Here is a 22,646-nt window from a genome sequence, read left to right as displayed (position 1 = left end):
ATGACTTTGGTGGCTGGACCTTACAGTCAAATGCTGACTTACAAGCCCTTAACCAACAATGCAGTTTGAAGAAAAATAAGTGTTAGAAAGTATTTACTAAATAAACTGAAGTAAAAAAGAATAAAAGAGCAACAATAAAATAACAGTAACAAGGCTGTTTACAGGGGGTACTGGTACAGAGTCAATGTGTGGGGACACAGGTTAGTCAAGGTAATTGAGATAATTAGTACATGTAGGTAGAGGTAAAGTGACTGTGTATAGATAATAAATTGAGAGTAGCAGCAGCGTAAAAACAAAGGGAGGTGGGAGGAGGGTGTCAATGGAAATAGTCCGGGTGGCCATTTCATGAATTGTTCAGCAGTCATATGGTTTGGGGGTAGAAGCTGCTGTTAAGTAGCCTTTTGGACCTAAACTTGGCGCTCCGGTAGCGCTTGCCGTGCTGTAGCAGAGAGAACAGTCTATGACTTGGGTGGCTGGAGTCTTTGGCAATTTTTAGGGCCTTCCTCTGACACCGCCTGGTATAGAGGTCCTGGATGGCAGGAAGCTTGGCCCCATTGATGTAACGGGCTGTACGCACTACCCTCTGTAGTGCCTTGCGGTCAGAGGCTGAGCAGTTGCCGACAATGATGAGACAGCCAATAGGGAGGAGGTCAGAAACCTGGCAGTGTGGTGACAGGACAACAACCTCTACCTCAATGTGAGCAAGACAAATGAGCTGACTACAGTGGACTACAGGAAAAGGAGGGCCAAACACGCCCCCATTCACATCGACGGGGCTGTAGTGGAGCGGGTCGAGAGTTTCAAGTTCCTTGGTGTCCACATCACCAACAAACTATCATGGTCCAAACACACCAAGACAATCGTGAAGATGGCACAACAACACCTTTTCCCCATCAGGAGACTGAAAAGACTTGGCATATCCTCAAAAGGTTCTATAGCTGCACCATCGAAAGCATCCTGACTGGTTGCATCACCGCCTGTTATGGCAACTGCTCGGCATCTGATCGTAAGGCGCTACAGAGGGTAGTGCGTACAGCCCAGTACATCAATGGGGCCGAGCTTCCTGCCATCCAGGACCTATATACTAGGTGGTGTCAGAGGAAGGCCCAAAAAATTGTCAAAGACTCCAGTCACCCAAGTCATAGATTCTATTATCTATGTATAGTCACTACACCCCTACGTACATGTACAAATGACCTCGACTAACCTGTACCCCCACACATTGACTCAGTACCGGTACCCCCTGTATATAGCCTTGTTATTGTTATTTTATTGTGTTATTTTTTATTAAATGTTTTACTTCAGTTTATTTAGTAAATATTTTCTTAACTCTATTTCTTGAACTGCATTGGCTAAGGGCTTGTAAGTAAGCATTTCACCTGTGACAAATAAAATGTGATTTGATTTTTGATTTTGATTTGAAATATAAAGTCCTGGCTGCTGTGTGCAGAGAACAGTGGGATAGCAAAGCGCTACACGGACATGACTCAGCTTTTTATTGGCCTTTTATTGGATTCCACTTTAATATGCCCATATTGGGGTTTTGCACCAGGAGAAACCACAGTAATATTTCATATTATGTGCACAGTGCACTGCAGAGTGCCCATAAACTCTTAAAACACAGACATTTTCATACAGTAAATTATGTTAATGGAACTCTTAAAATGAGACCATCCCTTCTTCCCTGACAGTGTGTTTAAAGAGGGCCTCTAAAGGACAAGTCTCTCTATGCTCCACCCACAGTGTGGTTACACCATAGAGATGTACAGTGTTCTATATCTATGTAATTCTATAGTTTCCTGCAGTGTGGTTACACCATAGAGATGTACAGTGTTCTATATCTATGTAATTCTATAGTTTCCTGCAGTGTGGTTACACCATAGAGATGTACAGTGTTCTATATCTATGTAATTCTATAGTTTCCTGCAGTGTGGTTACACCATAGAGATGTACAGTGTTCTATATCTATGTAATTCTATAGTTTCCTGCAGTGTGGTTACACCATAGAGATGTACAGTGTTCTATATCTATGTAATTCTATAGTTTCCTGCAGTGTGGTTACACCATAGAGATGTACAGTGTTCTATATCTATGTAATTCTATAGTTTCCTGCAGTGTGGTTACACCATAGAGATTTACAATGTTCCATATCTATGTAATTCTATAGTTTCCTGCAATGTGTCTGTTTCCGCTCACATGTTCTCCAGTAGCAGCACGATGGGGTTGAGCTCTTTCTTGGGGCGGTAGTAAGCCCTCAGGGGCGCGATAAAGTTGTACAGGCCGTTTCCTGCACTCTCCGCCGACACGATGATCAGCTTGTTCTTAAAGCCGTAGGACCGAGCGTCCTCGAACGGGATGTGGTGGCAGGCCTGTAGGAGGGAGATGACACGGGAACGACACAGGAAATACATTGGATTACATGAAGGTCATCATCATCATCGAAGAGGGGTCAGGTAGGGAGGTAGGATGGTTCTAGTTGAGGGGAAGTAAGGCAGAAGTAGTCTGATTCCCACCTTGTCCAGGCGCAGGCAGCAGAAGGGCATTTTTTCCTGCAGCAGGTGACACAAGGCAGGGGAACTGCCAATGTACGGAGAGTTCAGCGGGTACCCCTTCACCCACCTGACACGCACACAAGCACGCACGCGCGTGCACACACACACATACACAAAGACAGACAGAAACACACAAACACATTTACACCTGGGTCTGAGGACACAACATGGCAGGACTCAAACAAACTAATTCAAACACACATTAGACCTCAGGCAACTCCTAAACACTTACTCGCAGCGTCCACCCCACCACTGGCCATTCTCGTCTCCGTCCCCCTCATCCTTCCCCTCGTCCCCGCCCTCGTCCTCTGATTGGTCCCCCAGCGGGTCGAAGGTTGCTGAGTTGACCCCGTCCACCAGCTCCAGGACAGGGGCGATGCTGTGACGTCTCTCCTGGGCAGAGTCTGCTGTGGCTGGGAGGGCCAGGGTGTTAGCGCCCCCCAGCCCCCCCTCTGTCCGGCTGGCCCTGCCATCTCCACCTCCCCCACTGCCCATGGTCATGCCCCCCGGGCCCTGGCCCTCTGGGCTGCTGTCACTGGAGTCCTGCAGGTCAATGGCCACCGTGCCTACGGGGGACAGAGGACACATACAATCACACATACATTCTATGACTAGTACACACCCTTAGTAGAAAACAGTTATAGCATTGTCCTGTCCACAAGCACAGGCTAAAGGGAAAATGTGCCCTAGAACAAACACAGATACAGATGCAAACATAGCACACATGGTAAGCACAGATCCCGAATCAGTACTATTTGGCTTTGTGAGAGTACCAATGTGCTGTGACTGGGAGTACCATTGTTCTCTCACAAAGCCAAATAGTACTGATTGTGGATCTGTGCTTGCCCTGTGTGCTATGTTTGCATCCGTGTCTGTGATTGGTCTGGGGCACATTTTCACTTTCAAACTTTGAGAACCAGAAGTCCCAGAGTTCTCCACCAGGGGGTGTGGTTGTAAAACGTCTCTAAAACAAAAGGAAACCTACATGCCAGATACATTTCACTCAGTTGGCAGATGCTCTTATCACCAGAGACTTACAATCAGATACTGTTTTATTCTTCATACAACTGTTAGGCTTCATAAATCTGCCTATTGTGGATCAACATGTAAAACATGTCTTAATCTGTACCATGTACATGGATCAGGAAAGTCAGAATTGTATAATAAGAAACATTATGCTAAGTGCACTTGGACAGAGGATCTGAGTGTAACTGTGTCACAGTGAGTCAGTGAGACTGACTGACCCATGCTGGCGATGATGCTGTGGACAGGCAGTCTGGTGAGTCCATGGTAGATGGTCTGGGGCCCCACCCCCCTATCACTGCCCTTGGGGCCCCCCCGCGTGGGCTCTCTGTGGCCCCTGACGAAAGCTGAATTCTCCTCCTTGGAAATGTTGATGTAGAAGCAGGTGTCTGAGCCGCTCATGATGTGGCCGGGACCTGGGTTCAGCAGGATGTTGGCATTTTCCAGCCTCCGTACTCCGATCAGACACACACCATACCTGGCCGAGGAGGAGAGGATCAGATACAGGAAGTGTGTGTGTTTGTGGTTAATAGCGTCTGTTAAATGACTAAAATGTCAAATGTGTGTGGTGTGTGGTGTGTGGGTGTGTGTAGTTAAGAGTGTCAGCTAAATGACTAAAATGTCAAATGTGTGTGGTGTGTGGGTGTGTGTAGTTAAGAGTGTCAGCTAAATGACTAAAATGTCAAATGTGTGTGGTGTGTCGGTGTGTGGGTGTGTGTGGTTAAGAGTGTCAGCTAAATGACTAAAATGTCAAATGTGTGTGGTGTGTGGGTGTGTGTAGTTAAGAGTGTCAGCTAAATGACTAAAATGTCAAATGTAAACTTTGTGTATGTCTGCTTATTGACTCACTTCTTGTGTGCGTGGAAGGAGGCAAAGGTGAAACTCTTCCCCTGGTACTCCCCAAAAAACTTGCTCTCCTCCAGACAAATGTGATGCACCTCATTGGCCGAGCAGCGGCGGTAGGTGCGCTGCCACTGGTCAGCTGAGCATGGCCCGCCCTCCCTGAGACACGATCAGGGAATGGATTGGTCATTAGGGGACAGAGTTGACCTTTTAAACAGTGTTGCACGCAGCTTCCCTTTCAGCATCAACCCCACATCAAAGACACTTCCCCTCAAGGCTGCAGTGTTAACACTTTACAACTGTGTCAGAAACCAATCAATAACTCAATCAGCACTGAGACACACACAGGGACACAGACACTATCAGAGCAATACAGCTGCCAAGATAGACGCTGCTGAACGCTACACATTGAGAGAGTTTCACACATGGGCTGTGTTCACTTTGTCAGCCTTTAGAAAGGATGAGTTGAGAAACAGGAGGTGAGAAAGGAAGGGTGCGGGGAGGAGAGTGTGGCTGTGGGTGGCGGGGATATGAGAAGGACTGCAATTACAGAAACAACTGTCGTTTGTAAATAATAGATGGACAGTTTCATGGGGACAGCATGCCTGGCCGAGTTAATGTCACCGTACATCAGGGATACGGAAGGAGGGGGAGGGAGTTGTCGGTGGTTTAGGAGGACAGTGACACACACTGACCTGTTGAGGGGCTGGAAGGCTCCTGCACGTTGCCTGAAGGCCTCTGGGGGTGCTGTTCTGAAAGTAGAGGATCATGACTGGTCTGGGTTTAAGAGGATCATGACTGGTCTGGGTTTAAGAGGATCATGACTGGTCTGGGTTTAAGAGGATCATGACTGGTCTGGGTTTAAGAGGATCATGACTGGTCTGGGTTTAAGAGGATCATGACTGGTCTGGGTTTAAGAGGATCATGACTGGTCTGGGTTTAAGAGGATCATGACTGGTCTGGGTTTACTTTAGGTCAGTAGTCTATCTACCATGATTAACCTGCTCTGTACAGCTCAATGTACACAGCATCTGTTAGGCCAAAGGACATACTTCACTGCCCCTGTCTGGTACCACCCACGGCCACTGGAAAAAGAGAGTGTGTGTGTGTGTGTGTGTGTGTGTGTGTGTGTGTGTGTGTGTGTGTGTGTGTGTGTGTGTGTGTGTGTGTGTGTGTGTGTGTGTGTACTCACTGTCCTCTAGAGGAGTGGATCAACAGGGTGATGAGGGTGGAGGTAGCAGGACACACACAGTTCAGGGCCAGCATGGCATACTTAAACTCCTCTTCACACACCACATGATCTGCAGACAAAGGCAGCAGGGGAGACAAACCAGTAACACTCAGTATACTGTAATCAAATCAAATTCAACTTTATTTCTCACATGCGCCGAACACAACAAGTGTAGACCTTACCGTGAAATGCTTACTTACAAGCCCTTAACCAAAAGAGCAGTTCAACAAAGAGTTAAGAAAATATTTACCAAATAAATGAAAGTAAATAATAACAAAAAGTAACACAATAAAACAACAACAACGAGGTTATACACAGGGTGTACCGGTACCAAGTCTACATTACCGTTCAAAAGTTTGGGGTCACTTAGAAATGTCTTGTTTTTGAAAGAAAAGTCAATTTTTTGTCCATTAAAATAGCATCAATTGATCAGAAATACACTGTAGACATTAATGTTGTAAATGGCTATTGTAGCTGGAAACGGCTGATTTTCAATGGAATATCTACATGGGTGTACAGAGGCCCATTATCAGCAACCATCACTCCTGTGTTCCAATGACACGTTGTGTTAGCTACTCCAAGTTTATCATTTTAAAAGGCTAATTGATCATTAGAAAACCCTTTTGCAATTATGTTAGCACAGCTGAAAACTGTTGTTTTTATTAAAGAAGCAATAAAACTGGCCTTCTTTAGCCTAGTTGAGTATCTGGAGCATCAGCATTTGTGGGTTCGATTACAGGCTCAAAATGGCCAGAAACAAATAACTTTCTTCTGAAACTCATCAGTCTATTCTTGTTCTGAGAAATGAAGGCTATTCCATGCGAGAAATTGCCAAGAAACTGAAGATCTCGTACAACGCTGTGTACTACTCCCTTCACAGAACAGTGCAAACTGGCACTAACCAGAATATAAAGAGGAGTGTGAGGACCCGGTGCACAACTGAGCAAGAGGACAAGTCCATTAGAGTGTCTAGTTTGAGAAACAGATGCCTCACAAGTCCTCAACTGGCAGCTTCATTAAATAGTACCCGCAAAACACCAGTCTCAACGTCAATAGTGAAGAGGCGACTCCGGGATGCTGGCCTTCTAGGCAGAGTTGCAAAGAAAAAGCCATATCTCTGTCCAGCGTCTGTGTCATTTTGCCCATCTTAATCTTTTCGTTTTATTGGCCAGTCTGAGATATGGCTTTGTCCTGGTAATCCGTCTGGCCCTGCGGCTTTGCGAATGTTGACCTGTTTAAGATCTTGCTCACATCGGCTACGAGAGCGTTATCACACAGTCGTCCAGAACAACTGGTGCTCTCGTGCATGCTTCAGTGTTGCTTGCCTCAAAGCGAGCATAAAAGGCATTTAGTTCGTCTGGTAGGCTCACGTCACTGGGCAGCTTGTGTCTCGGTTTCCCTTTGTAGTCTGTAATAGTTTTCAAGCCCTATCACATCCGACGAGCATCAAAGCCGGTGTAGTAGGATTCAATCTTAATCCTGTATTGACGCTTTGCTTGTTTATTGGTTTGTCTGAAGGCATAGCGGGATTTCTTATAAGCGTCCAGATTAGTGTCTCACTCCTTGAAAGCGGCAGCTCTAGCCTTTAGCTCGATGCGGATGTTGCCTGTAATCCATGGCTTCTGGTTGGGAAATGTACGTATGGTCAATGTGGGGATGACGTCGTCAGTGCATTTATTGATGAACCTGATGACTGAGGTGGTATACTCCTCAATGTCATTGGATGAATACCGGAACATATTCTTGTCTGTGCTAGCAAAACTGTCCTGTAGCGTATCATCCGCATCATCTGACCACTTCCGTATTGAGCGAGTCACTGGTACTTCCTGCTTTAGTTTTTGCTTGTAAGCAGGAATCAGGAGGATAGAATTATGATCAGATTTGCCAAATGGAGGGCGAGGGAGAGCTTTATATGCATCTCTGTGTGTGGAGTAAAGGTGGTCTAGTGGATGTGTATTCACAGATAGGTAGTGGGTCAAACATGCTCTGTCTCCTCTGCTGTACCTGTGTGCAAGAGTGAGTGCATTTCTTTGTCTGTCTGATCATTTGTCTGTGTGTGTGCCTTTGTGTGTGCCTGTAAGAATATAGGTGTGTGCATCCATGTGCATATGTGTGTGTGTGTGTGCATATGTGTGTGTGTGTGTGTGTGTGTGTGTTGTGTGTGTGTGTGTGCATATGTGCCTGTGTGTGTGGCATCTAGAATGTGTGTGTATGGATTTTTGTCAGCCTCTAAAGCCACATTAGTCAGAGGCTGAGATGAAGTCTGGCCTGTTAGCTAAGTGTAAACGCTGTGGTTTATGCAGAACACTAATTAAATCTGATGGAATTAAAACATCTTCATTAATCTCACATATAATTTACCCAGATGCTCCCTCCTTCCCTCCCTCCATCAAGTAGGCTGCATCAGGTGAATTTACACTGTGATTTCATCTATTATTAACTCAATGGCACTTACTTGACAACACAACAGGATGCAATTAGAGATAAATAAATATACATTCGTCAAATAGACAGTCAACTCCTGTCATGTCAGATTATTTTCCCCTCTCCTCCTTAAGGCATTGTCTCTTTTTATCCCTTCAGTTTATATTCTGGGTTGTTTTTACCCCTTCAGTTTACATTCTGGGTTGTTTTTACCCCTTCAGATTATATTCTGGGTTGTTTTTACGCCTTCAGTTTACATTCAGGGTTGTTTTTACCCCTTCAGTTTACATTCTGGGTTGTTTTTACCGACTTCAATTTACGCTATGGGTTGTTTTTACCCATTCAGTTTAAATTCTGGGTTGTTTTTACCCCTTCAGATTACATTCTGGGTTGTTTTTACCCCTTCAGATTATATTCTGGGTTGTTTTTACCCCTTCAGTTTACATTCTGGGTTGTTTTTACCCCTTCAGATTACATTCTGGGTTGTTTTTACCCCTTCAGATTATATTCTGGGTTTGTTTTTACCCCTTCAGTTTACATTCTGGGTTGTTTTTACCCCTTCAGTTTACATTCTGGGTTGTTTTTACCCTTTCAGTTTATGTTCTGGGTTATTTTTTACCTTTTCAGTTTATATTCCGAGTTGTTTTTGTATTTCTTTGCTCTATATCTTATTTTGGGGTTAAGGGGACCTGGCAACACCCCTGCAGTGCAGTATCTTATTAAAGAACCTTTCACACTCTCACACACTTAGCAAATGCCTGGGAAGGAGGGAGAAAACGGAACCAACCTGAACAAACATAGATAACACCCATCACTCCACCTTCACTGCTCCTGCCTTGTCTGTTTCTCTTGTTTTTCTGCTACCTTCTCTCTCATCTCATTGTGACGAAAAAACAATATAGAGTTATGACCAATGAAATGAGTCTCAGGGAGCAGTCATTTTCCCTGCTGTGTAATTCTTTATTACATTATATGCTGTCATCAGTGGACAGATATTATTAGGGGTTCAGTGTTTGGTACAAATGAGATCTTGGCCTTAAATGCCCAGATGTGCTTTGCATATTGATAGTCGACAGAAACTTTGGTAGCTAGAATTATCCAGCCTCTCGTGCCTCAGGAGTAGGTTAGTAGCTAGTAACCACTTAAAAGCAATGAGACACAGATCGTTTCTGTCTAGCAGCTTTACTTCCATTACTCACCAACAGAGAGGAAAATGTTGTTGATGATGATAATATTTGTAGAAATGACATGCATAGTGGGATAGAAAGAATGTTTGGATCATAATATGTACCCAAATGAAAAACAAAATTGTATTCACTGTAGTGTTTTTGCAGACTTTACTGTGGTATTCACTATAGTAAATATTACAGTGAACACTCTAGTATTTACTATAGTTTTGCAGATATGACTGTAGTATACTGTAATATTTTCAGTTTACTATAGTATAAATACTGTAGTAAGAAAAAAATGTTGGTTTATATTATAGCAATAACTGTATTGTTTTTGCGGACTGTAGTATACCACTACCTACCTAATGTATGTAAAGTGACTTTGGGTCCCTGAAAATCACTATATAAATACTATATATTATTATTATTATTTTCATCATCATTATTAAAATCCCTTAAACTCGTGGGAATTGACCTATATGGATAGGGCTAAATTCAAATGTTTCTTACAGAATAAAATATGGAAAGCATATGCATACCATGATAGAAATGAAAAATACTCTGGATACATTCAGTAACATGATAAGAATATTTCTGGAAAATGTGGGGTAGGTGCAACATAACACAAAAATATGACAAGGGTTTGAGTGAGAGGATTAGCTGATGTCTTCAAGTGGCCACACACCTCTCCAGTGTGGGCACAGTTCCTAAGTCATTTCAATGCACTCAAAGAGTCTTCAACTATAAGGTGTTTTTTTAGCTCTCCTAGCAGTGCCGTTGAGGAAATAGAGCACGTTGGAACACAGCTCTGCATCCCTGCCTTTACACAATTACTGTTGTTGTTTACGCAACCAAAAACGGCCCATTATAAATCACAATCTGGGTCAGGTGGGCATCATTTGAAAGCTTGTTCTATTGCCAACATGACTAGCTAAATTATAAAATACAATCTTACAGTGTTAGGCTTTCACAATGCAATTCAGAAAAGCAGGTCGTGCTGTGTGCATAGAATGGAGTCATGAGTTCATTCAGATGCGGAAAATGTTCTTCATAATACAACAGGTTCATTCTGTTCAGGACAACCCAGGGTAGAACACCATCTCATATTGTAACTGCACATCAAACATAGTGATCAGAAACATTGACACTGTATATGACATCAGTTTTATGATATGGAAATGTGAAGTGCACATTTGGACTCACGAGTCTTTGGCTTGCTTCGATGACATCAAAGTGGTATTTATTATAATCCTCAACGTCTCATCTTTCAAAATACATAAGATTCATCGTAATTTACAGATGCTCAAGTTCAGAACAGCTGTCAGTCAAAACCCATACAGAGCTGTGAAGCGCAGAGCCAAAGTCATGTATAGCATGTTACTGTGCATCCACTATGTTCCAGTTTAAGCACAGACAATCTTAAATACATTTGGTATGGAGAGTTGGTCAGTGTGTGTGTGTGTGTGTGTGTGTGTGTGTGTGTGTGTGTGTGAAGGACGTGTGTGTGTCTCTGTGTGTGCTAAACGTGTATGTGTGTGTCTCTGTGTGTGTCTCTGTGCGAGGTGAACTCCCACGCTGGCAGCAGATAGTAATTACTGCAGGTCTGCCCAAACAGCAACCCTAATTAAATCAGCATGCAGTTATTGTGTGATGGTATGTGTAAGTGACCAGGCTAATATAGCTCAGCCCACCAGAAACACACCAGGTCATTGTTGTTCAACATTTGGCCAGGAAAAATCAATTAACACCATGCAACCCAGTCAACCCACAAGCCAATTCTGATTCATATAAACCCCCTCTGATCCTTCCCACACAGAGAGAGAACTTGAGTGGCAGTCTGCTCTCTCTGCCTCTCAGCCTCCCAACATACACTGAGTGTAAAAAAAACATTAGGAACACCTGCTCTTTCCATGACATCGACTGGCCAGGTGAATCCAGGTGAAAGCTATGATCCCTTATTGATGTCACTTGTTAAATCCACTTCAATCAGTGAAGATGAAGGGGAGGAGACAGGTTAAAGAAGGATTTTTAAGCCTTGAGACAATTGAGACATGTATTGTGTATGTGGGCCATTCAGAGGGTGAATGGGCAAGACAAAAGATTTGAGTGCCTTTGAACAGGTTATGGTAGGAGGCGCCATGCACACCGGTTTGAATCAAAAACAGCAATGCTGCTGGATTTTTTCACACTCTACCGTTTCCCATGTGTATCAAGTTTGCACAGCCAACTTGACACAACTCTGGGAAGCATTGGAGTCAACATGGGCCAGCATCACCATGGACTGAGTCCATGCCCCAATGAATTGAGGCTGTTCTGAGGCCAAAAGGCTCAATATTAGGAAGGTGTTCCTAATGTTTTATACACTCAGTGTATATGATCTAATATAATAGACATTAGGCAGTTGTTAAGCTATTTGTGGGGATCAAATCAAGTCTCCACTGCGTCTCATTAGTGCCACCCACACTGGCACTTAACGAGGGAATTCAGCACCCTGTCACAACGTGCCTGTCCACGCCACTAAAAGCCCATTGCTGCACCGAAGGAAACTGTATTAAGTAGTGGCTTTGTTGTGTTCATATGAAGAGATTGGCTGTGTCTGTTAAATTGACTCACATGCATTAATTTATTTTTTTGGGGGATAAATTGAAATGTTGCAAAACCATTCCTCTCTGTGATGTTGTCTTCATTGTGATTCAGGAAGCATTTCAGCTCTATTTAATGTAGCTACTATCCCGTATGCAAGCTAACTGTAGAAGCACTAGTAGGTTTTCTATCTATGACACATTCCTCCACTTAATACCAAGAGAGCCAGACTGGAACACATTCAACATTTCTTTTCACAACTGAATTTATTTATCTGAAAAGAAAATGTCTGAAGAAACACGATGAAAGGAATTAAAACCTTGCACAAAAATGTTTGATTTAATTCCCACAGTACTGCACATGCATTCCTTCCCCAATCACATCAAAGATATGCAAATTAGACATTTCAAGTACCCCTCAAACACCAGCATTTGCCTCAGACCAGGTCATTTTGGCTAGCCGATACCGTAACATACAGCATTCTGCCCTACAGCACCAATCAGAAATCACCTCGCCACAGAGCTCTCCTCAGACCTCCAGGACTGGTACGTGACTGAGAGAAGCAGCACAGTAGAGGAGATAGGCAGACATAGGAGAAGAGAAAAAGCAGCTTCATGTTATTCCATCTCCTTGGTAATGCCCCAGCCTAAACTAATAACAAACCAATGCATTCAGATGGAATTCAGACTGTAAAAAGGTAAGGCAGTACCGATAGATGACTCCCTGCCTACAGGAAGCATATTAAGTAGACAGAAACGGGATTTCCTTGACTAATGTAATGGGATAAAATATGAATCATTAATTGAGACAGCTTGGATGAAAGCAGGGAAATAGGATTGAGTTTGACGTTCCCGAGGATGAAGTCAGAGAAGTGCGATATTGGTGAGAGAGACAGACAGAGTTAGAGAGCGCTACAATGAACTACAGGACAAAATACAAACCCTCCGACCCAAAAAGGCCTGTGGTGTTGATGGTATCCTAAATGAAATGATAAAATATTCAGACCACAAATTTAAATTAGTTTTCTTAAACTCTCTAACATCATCCTCAGCTTTGGCATCTTCTGCACTATTTGGAACCAAGGACTGATCACCCCAATTCACAAAAGTAAAGGAAAATTTGACCCCAATAACTACCATGGGATATGCATCAACAGCAACCTTGGGAAAATCCTCTGCATTATCATTAACAGCAGACTTGTACATTTCCTCAGTGAAAACAATGTACTGAGCAAATGTCAAATTGGCTTTTTACCAAATCACCGTACGACAGACCACGTATTCACCCTGTACACCGTAATTGACAAACAAACAAAACAAAACAAAAGGCAAAGTCTTCTCATGCTTTGTTGATTTCAAAAAAGCTTCTGACTCAATTTGGCATGAGGGTGAGACAGGGAAGCAGCTTGAGCCCCACTCTCTTCAACATATATATCAATGAATTGGCAAGGGCACTAGAACAGTCTGCAGCACCCAGCCTTACACTACTAAAATCTGAAGTTAAATGTCTACTGTTTGCTGATGATCTGGTTCTTCTGTCCCCAACCAAGGAGGGCCCACAGCAGCAGCTACCGTTATGGAAACGACGAACAGAGAACGATAACTTCGCAAACTTTCCCCTGCTGGACGACTGTGTAAGTAAGATCGAAGATGTATCTGGAATCGGAGACATTTCTGTTCCCCGCGGAACTGAAGCAAGCAATTGCCACGCACTTAGATGAGCTTGCAAAGTCTCTCGACGGATACTTCCCTACAAGAGAGTCATATCCAGCATGGGTGAGACAGCCGTTCACGTTTAGTGTTGAGACAACAGATGTCAATGATGAATACCTCGATGAAATCATTGAAATTCAGCAGAGCCAGGTTCAACAGCAACTCTTCAGAACAACAACGCTCTCAACGTTTTGGTGTCAACAAATGGTAACGTACCCTGTTATTGCTAAGAAAGCTCTGGAGATTTTCATACCGTTTGTTACAACATATCTTTGCGAGCAATCCTTTTCGAGGATGCTGGACATAAAAACGAAGAAAAGGAACAGACTTTGTTGCGAAAATGACATGAGAGTGGCACTTGCCAAGGTGAAGCCGCGCATTTCTGAACTGGTCTCTGAAAGGCAACAGCAGAAGTCACACTGATTTGCAGTAAATATTCATTATTATGTTTTTGTTTTTGTGTGAAAATCATGTTTTAATGGTTTTGTTCTTTGAACACTGATGTTGATGCACGGTTCATTTTGTGCACCAGTAAAATATATACCTATGTTTGAATTTTATTTTTCCAATTAAGAAGGGTTCGGTGAATGCGCATATGAAACTGGTGGGGGTCAGTACCTCCAACAAGGTTAAGAACCACTGAGCTAGACCTTCTGCACAGATTCTGTCAGACCTGGGCCCTGACAGTAAATCTCAGTAAGACAAAAATAATGCTGTTCCAAAAAAGGCCCAGTTGCCAGGACCACAAATACAAATTCCATCTAGACACCGTTGCCCTAGAGCACACAAAAAACTATACATACCTTGGCCTAAACATCAGAGCCTCAGGTAACTTCCACAAAGCTGTGAACAATCTGAGAGACAAGGCAAGAAGGGCATTCTATACCATCAAAAGGAACATCAAATTCAACATACCAATTAGGATCTGGCTAAAAATACTTGAATCAGTTATAGAACCCATTGCCCTTTATGGTTGTGAGGTCTGGGGTCCGCTCACCAACCAAGAATTCACAAAATGGGACAAACACCAAATTGAGACTCTGCATGCAGAATTCTGCAAAACAATATCCTCTGTGTACAACATAAAACACCAAATAATGCATGCAGAGCAGAATTAGGCCGATACCCGCTAATTATCAAAATCCAGAAAAGAGACGGCAGCAAGATTTGTGGCCTGTTGCCACAAGAAAGAACAAACATCATTGTAAATACAACCCATATTTATGTTTATTAATTTTCCGTTTTGTGATTTAACTATTTGCACATCATTATAACACTGTACATAGCCATGATATGACATTTGAAATGTGTATATTCCTTTGAAACTTGTGAGTGTAATTTTTACTGTTAATTTTTGATTGATTATTTCACTTTTGTTTATTATCTATTTCACTTGCTTTGGCAATGTAAACATATGTTTCCCATGCCAATAAAGCCCTTTGAATTGAATTGAGGGTGAGAGAGCTAGAGAGAGAGAGAGAGAGCTAGAGAGAGAGAGAGAGATAGAGAGATAGAGAGAGAGAGAGAGCTAGAGAGCGAGAGCGAGAGCGAGAGCGAGAGAGAGAGAGAGAGAGAGAGAGAGAGAGAGAGAGAGAGAGAGAGAGAGACCACAATGTGCAATCCGGGCAGCAAGATTTGTGGCCGGTTGTCATGAGAAAAGGGCAACCAGTGGCGCACATACAACATTGTAAATACCACCAATATTTATATGTTTATTTATCTTCCCCTACTACTCATACTATAATTGGTAAAGCATTGTACATAATATAACACTTGAAATGCCTTTATATTTTTTAAACCTTTGTGAGTGCAATGTTTACTGTTAAATTGTGATATTTTTTGGTTGATGTTGTTTTTGTTTCTTCTCACTTTTATTTATTGCTTACTTCACTTGGTTTGGCCATGTAAACATGTTTCCCATGCCAATAAAGCCCCTTTGAATTGAATTGAGAGAGATACAGAACGAAAAGGGGAAAAGTGAAGTCTTTGCCTCCTCATCTTTCTCTCTCCTATTCCTAACAAGTGCTGCTTGATGGGTGCTTTATGGCGGTTTGCTGAACAGGAAAAGGCTTTGTTTCCCAGGAGGCAAAGTGTCCATGCTAATAAAATTACTCCTCCCAGACACACTGCCAACACAACCTGTCCATCACGGGAGAGCCGGAGAGAATGGAATGGGTATACTGCTTTATACTATCTTGTCTGATAGGAAATGCATAGAATACACCTGCAAAGACTGTCACAAATCACAGGAGGTGCTCAGGTGGAAAATGAGACAGGCCCTTAATCAAGCAGACCAGAAACTCTGGGGAAATGGCTGTCAGTTCATAGTATGCTGGAACAGAGAAAGACACATATGGGTCTTTCTCTAAACTAGGGGGATTTCCTACACTTGACAACTTGTTACAGCTGTTGATAAATCATTGATAATAATCTGTCCATTTTTTTCAAGTCATTACATTAAGATATAAGGGGAATCACAGCTATACTCAATAACATTCACCAGTTGATTTAAAACTTATGTTTAACCCTTTATCATGGTTGGTGTCTTGACGGATTTGTCCGTAATCGTGTGACATAAAACATTACTTTTCTGTCCTTGCATTTATGGAAGTGTAAGTTATCGTTATATTATATATTAAGCATTAATCAGTGAAACATTGAACTTGAACCCTGTAAGAATCCTGGATCTGGCAGTCGGACAGTTTTTTGTATAGAAATCTCAGAAATGCAGTGTAACTACATAACATTTTGTGTCTCCTTATATCAGGGGGTGAACACAGTTTTCATGGGCACAAAACTCCAAAATGATGTGATTTCTAACCGAAAGAGTATTACCTTGATAGTTAAAACCTAAATCGATACTGTCATTAACGTGGTTCTTCAGTAATTATGAATAATACTTGTGTGTCCAGCTGATTAGTTGCGCTGCTTTATTTTCACACATCATCATCTGATCCAGGAAGGAATTTTCTGAATGAGAGTCAAGTGATGAACAGCTGTTGTGATCGCGCATGCGATGCAACAACAGCCCAAGGGCTGGGCTGGAAAAAAATGTGTTTTGGTGTCTCATTCCTTATGCGGGTGAAGACGGTTGTGCCTGGATTCATGTTGGATCTAATATCCCTAGCGAATTGATGTTGATCATCTGTTGTTGTCTGCTTGATTCACAGCAGGGTCTTGTTAGATTTAACAGAGAAAGCATCAAGGTAATGAGCTCATGTTTCCAGATGGTTTTTTTTTCCAATGTTTTTTTGAAAATCTGACATTTCCTCAGTTTGGTGCTTTAAAAGACCTTGTAATTATTGTAGATCATTTATAAGTTCTCCTGCTCCCTTATAATTCATTATCTGTGATTTCATTTTTTATCAGTTTTTCAATTGAAGGGTGTTGCGTTGGACTACTGTTGCCGTAAAACCACGTGCAGTTATTATTAGGACGACAACATCTAATGTTCTCTTCAACTTGACTATACATACAAATCCTTCCATTAAAAAAGGAACCTGGTTATTGGTCACTTTGTCAGTATAAAAAAAGCGGTGGTGAGATTGTAATGTTACCGCTATTCATGGATGTATTATGTGTGCCTGCGTCGGCCACAGACGCTACAGAAAAGTCGCCATGCATGCATCCAATTTATTTAGTCAGGCAATGTCCACATTATTATCACATATTTTATCATGTAATAATAATTTGAATATCAATGCATTTGCATCGGGAAAAAAAGCATAATTTTTTAGTGGTAATGGTCTACTTTATTGATACTTTTTGCTAGCTTTTTGGGGGGATTAGGCTCTATATTAGGCCCTATAAGTATATAACATATACAATTGTACAACATTGAGGTCCATGAAAATTACAATGAAGTACTTGAAAAAGTCCCTGAAAGTCCTTGAGGTATAGTCCTAGGTCTACGTTGTTGTATAGGTGGAGTTATGGGCCAAGTTGCATATATTACCTTTTATTCCTCTAGGTACACATGTGGAACTACATTATTATTTTTTTAAACCATTTGAAAATATTTATCCCAATGTCACACATTGGCCCCATTATGTATAAAAAGACCCATAGGCACACTACCGCACACACACGCTCAGCCATCCCAACAAATCCCACACTCAGTGCTCTGACCTGCAAACTTGACGTGGAACTTGTTCTCAGGTTTGAGGATCTGGACATACAGGGGGCAGTTTGGGGCAAAGTCTTTCACCGCCCAGGCTCTTAAAATGGTTTGGTGATCCTGGTAGAGAAAAAGAGAGAGTGAGAGAGAAAGAGAGGGAGGAAGGGAGGATCGGATAGAGTAGCAAGAAAGCGACTCAAATCATTAGCAGCACAAGTAGCTCCACCACAGTCACAGATTGTATCTCCTCTATGTACAATCCCCCTGATAAGCCTCTTCAACTAGGGCACGGAGCTTTCAACAGAACTAACCGCCTACAGTCACACCAGAAAGGAAAATTCCCTCAAATTCCCGTAATTATGTCACAGGTGTGAAATAGTCTGTTAAGAACGGCAAAGCAGAGAGGAAAATAGGAGCCAGGGTAAAATAAGAAGATAAATAATTGCTGTGAAATAGTTCTTAGGATGATCATTTACATTTTTATAAAAATATAGTAGAGGTAGAGAGAGAAAGCTGTGAAGGAGGGAAAGAAGAGTGGAGGACAGGAAAAGAAGGAGGGTGGCGTTGTGGAGATTAAAAGTATTAAAAGGAGATTGAGGAACGTACAGCAGCGAAGCGGTCCACCTCGAATCGGTTACTGAGGATAAAACAGGCCTCAGCATCGTCCATCCTACAGCCAGTTAGTAGAGCAGCAGGAGGGGTCAGGCCAAGACAGGACACAGGTCAGATAGAGGCAGGAGGAGGAGATGAAAGGATGAGAGGAGAGAGAGAGGGGGTGGATGTTGTTGTTGTCATGTTTTTGAGAGAGAACAAAGGAGGAACAGGACAATAGAACAATACATTTGTCCTTCAAACACACACTACTTCACTGCGAGTTACTACCAGGGGAGCAGAAGAGACAAGGAGGAGAAAATACAATCATTTTATTTGCTGTCTTTATTTAACAGAGCCAGTGTACTGTAACTGCTATCTGCCCTGATAACTGTCAAACATACCCTCTGAGATATGCCCCTGAGATATGCATGTCTTGGTTTGGGGCCCCTGGAGGGGCGGCAGGTAGCCTAGTGGTTAGAGCGTTGGGCCAGTAACTGAAGGTTGCTGGATCGAATCCCCGAGCTGACAAGGTAAAAATCAGTCGTTCTGCCCCTGAGCAAGGCAGTTAACCTGTTACCCAGCCGCCAAAGACGTGGATGTTGATTATGGAAGCCCCCCGCACCTCTCTGATTCAGAGGTTGGGTTAAATGCAGAAGACACATTTTAGTTGAATACATTCAGCTATACAACTGACTAGGTATCCCCCTTTACTTTTCCTGTAGCACGGCTGTGATTTTGGGCGCCTGAGTGGGGGCCCGATGCAGGGGACTCACTTGGCCCTCATGAGGTCTTGGTCCTTGAGGGCGGAGCCCTGCAGGTAGATGACCCTCTGTGCCCACAGGGGCACGTGGAGGACCCTCCGCACCTGGACATCCATCTCTGCTGGGCACAGGATCACCACGTAGTAGTCCTATAGATGCACACACGCACACGCACACGCACACACACACACACACACACACACACACACACACACACACACTCTGGGGTTAATGGGAGGGCAGAGAGGGTCTCACACAAATATTCTCTCACACACTCAGTCAATTATGAAGACACATACACACCCTCACCCAGCTGCTCCTGAAAATAAAACATGTTGTTTGATCTATACTAATGCTGATTGAATCCCCTGTTTTAACCTCAGCTGCTTCAGCTCCTGGAGAGGATTACAGAGATGTACACACACTCACACACACACGAATACACGACTGCGTGCACACGCACACAGACGTTAGTCACACCGTATCTCATCTACCCAATGAAAATATGTGTAGAATTGAAGGAAATTAACTCAAAACCTTTTTTTTTCTCTGCTGTCAAGAGGGGGGTAGCTAAAGGGGGGGACCAACATTTTGCTTACGGCTGCCATAAGGCTAGGTTCGGCTCTGACTGCATGACTGCATGTGTGGATATAGATGTAGGTACGCAGACCAGCGAGTCACTGCGGCCCCTCATAATGAGATCAGATTTGTTGAGGCCCCACCCCCATCAAAGTTGTCCATCCCTGCCCTAGTTAATGTTTCTTGGAGAGACCTGCAGTCTGGGGTGAGCGAAGAACTCGTTGAGGAAGTCCATGAGGAGGTCTATCTTGAGGCAGCTGACACACAGCACCACATGCTTCTCTGTCTGGGCCCGGTATCGGCTGTAGTTCCCCCCAGACTTCTGGCGCTCCATCCACAGGAAGGCCAGCTGCTCAAACTACAGATGGGAAGAATTATATTAGTGTAATTAGTGATGGACGGACAGTAGATGGTTTGAGGTAGTGAAAGACAGTAGGTGGGTTGAGGTAGTGATAGACAGACAGTAGGTAGGTTGAGGCAGTGATAGACAAACCGTAGGTGGTTTGAGGTAGTGATAGACAGACAGTAGGTGGTTTGAGGTAGTGATAGACAGACAGTAGGTAGGTTGAGGTAGTGATAGACAGACAGTAGGTGGGTTGAGGTAGTGATAGACAGACAGTAGGTGGGTTGAGGTAGTGATAGATAGACAGTAGGTAGGTTGAGGTAGTGATAGATGGACAGTAGGTGGGTTGAGGTAGTGATAGATAGACAGTAGGTAGGTTGAGGTAGTGATAGATAGACAGTAGGTGGGTTGAGGTAGTGATAGATAAACAGTAGGTGGTTTGAGGTAGTGATAGACAGACAGTAGGTAGGTTGAGGTAGTGATAGATAGACAGTAGGTAGGTTGAGGTAGTGATAGACAGACAGTAGGTAGGTTGAGGTAGTGATAGACAGACAGTAGGTAGGTTGAGGTAGTGATAGATAGACAGTAGGTGGGTTGAGGTAGTGATAGATAAACAGTAGGTGGTTTGAGGTAGTGATAGACAGACAGTAGGTAGGTTGAGGTAGTGATAGATAGACAGTAGGTAGGTTGACGTAGTGATAGATAGACAGTAGGTAGGTTCAGGTAGTGATAGACAGACAGTAGGTAGGTTGAGGTAGTGATAGATAGACAGTAGGTGGGTTGAGGTAGTGATAGATAAACAGTAGGTGGTTTGAGGTAGTGATAGACAGACAGTAGGTAGGTTGAGGTAGTGATAGATAGACAGTAGGTAGGTTGAGGTAGTGATAGATAGACAGTAGGTGGGTTGAGGTAGTGATAGATAGACAGTAGGTAAGTAGTGATAATAGTGATAAACAGTTATATTTAAACCAGGAGGCTGACTGCATGTTAGTGTGCTCTGTGGCATCCCCATGCATCAGACAGGTTGGGTGGCAGGGAGGGAGACTGGAGGCTCTCCTCTCCCTGACAGCAGACACAGCTGAAACCCACACACTCAGAGGGGGTGAGGAGGTGTTGGGCAGCCAGTAAATGTCAGGGGGTATTTATGGATGAAAGACAGGGAGAGGGAGTGAGAGGGCTACATGGCTCTGTGTGCCATTTCCTGTCCTGCTCAAACATGTCTCCCAGAGCACAATAGTACAGCGGCTCAGACCACACACACACACACGCACACACACGCGCACGGGCACGCGCACATTAGGTGGTTTGAGGTAGTGATAGACAGACAGTAGGTGGGTTGAGGTAGTGATAGACAGACAGTAGGTGGTTTGAGGTGGTGATAGACAGACAGTAGGTGGTTTGAGGTAGTGATAGATAGACAGTAGGTGGGTTGAGGTAGTGATAGAAAGACAGTAGGTGAGGGCCCCACACACACACACATAAAAGGTTCCTATTATCACAACTGAAATGACAGTAATGGGACATGGGGAGAGGAGAGGGATACTACTATGGGCAGGAAATGACAGATTCACTGAAACAGTGAATTACACATGCTCTTCTGTGTAATTGGAATATCTGATGTACAATGTTATTGTTCAGTCGGATTCTCCCCTCAGCCGTATGTGTGGGGAATACATCAGGGAGATATACTGGAAAATAGTACAAGCTAAATGATCCATAAAAATACAATGAAAACAACAACAGCATTGGGATTTTCCCCTCACCTGTATGGGAAGCACGATGAGCGCCACACAGATCATGATGACCACTAGCAGCTGAGAAGGCCATATCCGGGGCGTGACATCACCGAAGCCCACGGTAGAGAAGGTGACCACGCAGAAGTAGAGCGAGTCAAACAGAGTCAGGTTGTTTCCTGCTCGCTCTAGGTGCTGGATCCCACATATACTGAGGAGAGGAGGAGGTGGTGGAGGAGGTGGAGGAGGAGGAAGAAGCAGAGGAGGAGGAAGAGGTGCAGGAGGAGGTGGAGATGGAGGAGGAGGATGTGGAGGAGGAGGTGGATGGAGAGGATGAGGACGTTGGTGTTGGTGGTGTAGGAAGAGGAAGGAGAGGAGGAAGAGGAGGGGAAGAGGGAGAAGAGGGACAGTAGGAAGGAGAGTTGTTGAAGAGAGAAGAAGAGAAGGATGGAGGTGATGGAGAGGTGAAGAGAGGTTGATGTAGAAGGGGAAGAGATTAAGCAGAGGAAGAAAGACAATTATGATGGGCATTCAGAGGTGAGTCAGAGGGGGAGGGGAGGAACAGGAGGAGAGAGAGATAGACAGGTGGGAAGGAGGAAGTAAGCATAAGAAGACCAGAGGGAACTACTGTGTGTGTGTGTGTGTGTGTGTGTGTGTGTGTGTGTGTGTGTGTGTGTGTGTGTGTGTGTGTGTGTGTGCATGCATGTGTGTGTGTGTGTGTGTGTGTAGTGTGTGCGGGCATGCACATCTGTTGACGGTGTGTGTACAAAGTGTTTGTGCACTGTGTGTATATGACTAGTGTGTGTTTACCCAGAGCTGAAGGGCCGGTTGAGTCAACATTGTGCTGTCAGTAGTGATAAGGTCAACCAGGCTCATCCAGGAAGCTTTTCAGACCTCCAGGACCTAATATTATGCTATATCAGCCTGGGCTATTACTCAAAGCTAGCCTCTACCAACCACTTAATACTGCTACACCACTCCT

General features: G+C 43.6%; 1 protein-coding gene across 3 annotated transcripts in view; it reads right to left on the bottom strand.

Moving 5' to 3' along the window:
• LOC106606837 (potassium channel subfamily T member 2) overlaps positions 1 to 22,646 on the bottom strand; it is a 64,788-nt gene that overhangs the window by 7,867 nt on the left and 34,275 nt on the right. For 2 of the 3 annotated variants that reach the window (XM_045720096.2, XM_045720097.2), the window contains exons 5-16: positions 21,695 to 21,875; positions 19,782 to 19,946; positions 19,022 to 19,158; positions 18,261 to 18,324; positions 17,666 to 17,774; positions 5,611 to 5,719; positions 5,114 to 5,170; positions 4,425 to 4,577; positions 3,797 to 4,053; positions 2,785 to 3,118; positions 2,514 to 2,619; positions 2,197 to 2,369 (exon numbers count right to left, since the gene is read on the bottom strand). In XM_045720096.2, the coding sequence (XP_045576052.1) occupies positions 2,197 to 2,369; positions 2,514 to 2,619; positions 2,785 to 3,118; positions 3,797 to 4,053; positions 4,425 to 4,577; positions 5,114 to 5,170; positions 5,611 to 5,719; positions 17,666 to 17,774; positions 18,261 to 18,324; positions 19,022 to 19,158; positions 19,782 to 19,946; positions 21,695 to 21,875 (1,845 nt within the window). The remainder of the gene's footprint in view (positions 1 to 2,196; positions 2,370 to 2,513; positions 2,620 to 2,784; positions 3,119 to 3,796; positions 4,054 to 4,424; positions 4,578 to 5,113; positions 5,171 to 5,610; positions 5,720 to 17,665; positions 17,775 to 18,260; positions 18,325 to 19,021; positions 19,159 to 19,781; positions 19,947 to 21,694; positions 21,876 to 22,646) is intronic. The other variant, XM_082976450.1, reaches the window with a different exon arrangement.

Source organism: Salmo salar, chromosome 06, assembly GCF_965601325.2.
Source record: "Salmo salar chromosome 06, fSalSal1, whole genome shotgun sequence".
Lineage (NCBI taxonomy): Eukaryota > Metazoa > Chordata > Actinopteri > Salmoniformes > Salmonidae > Salmo > Salmo salar.
Note: the sequence above shows the minus strand (reverse complement) of the source record. Positions and strands in the feature narration are given on the sequence as shown.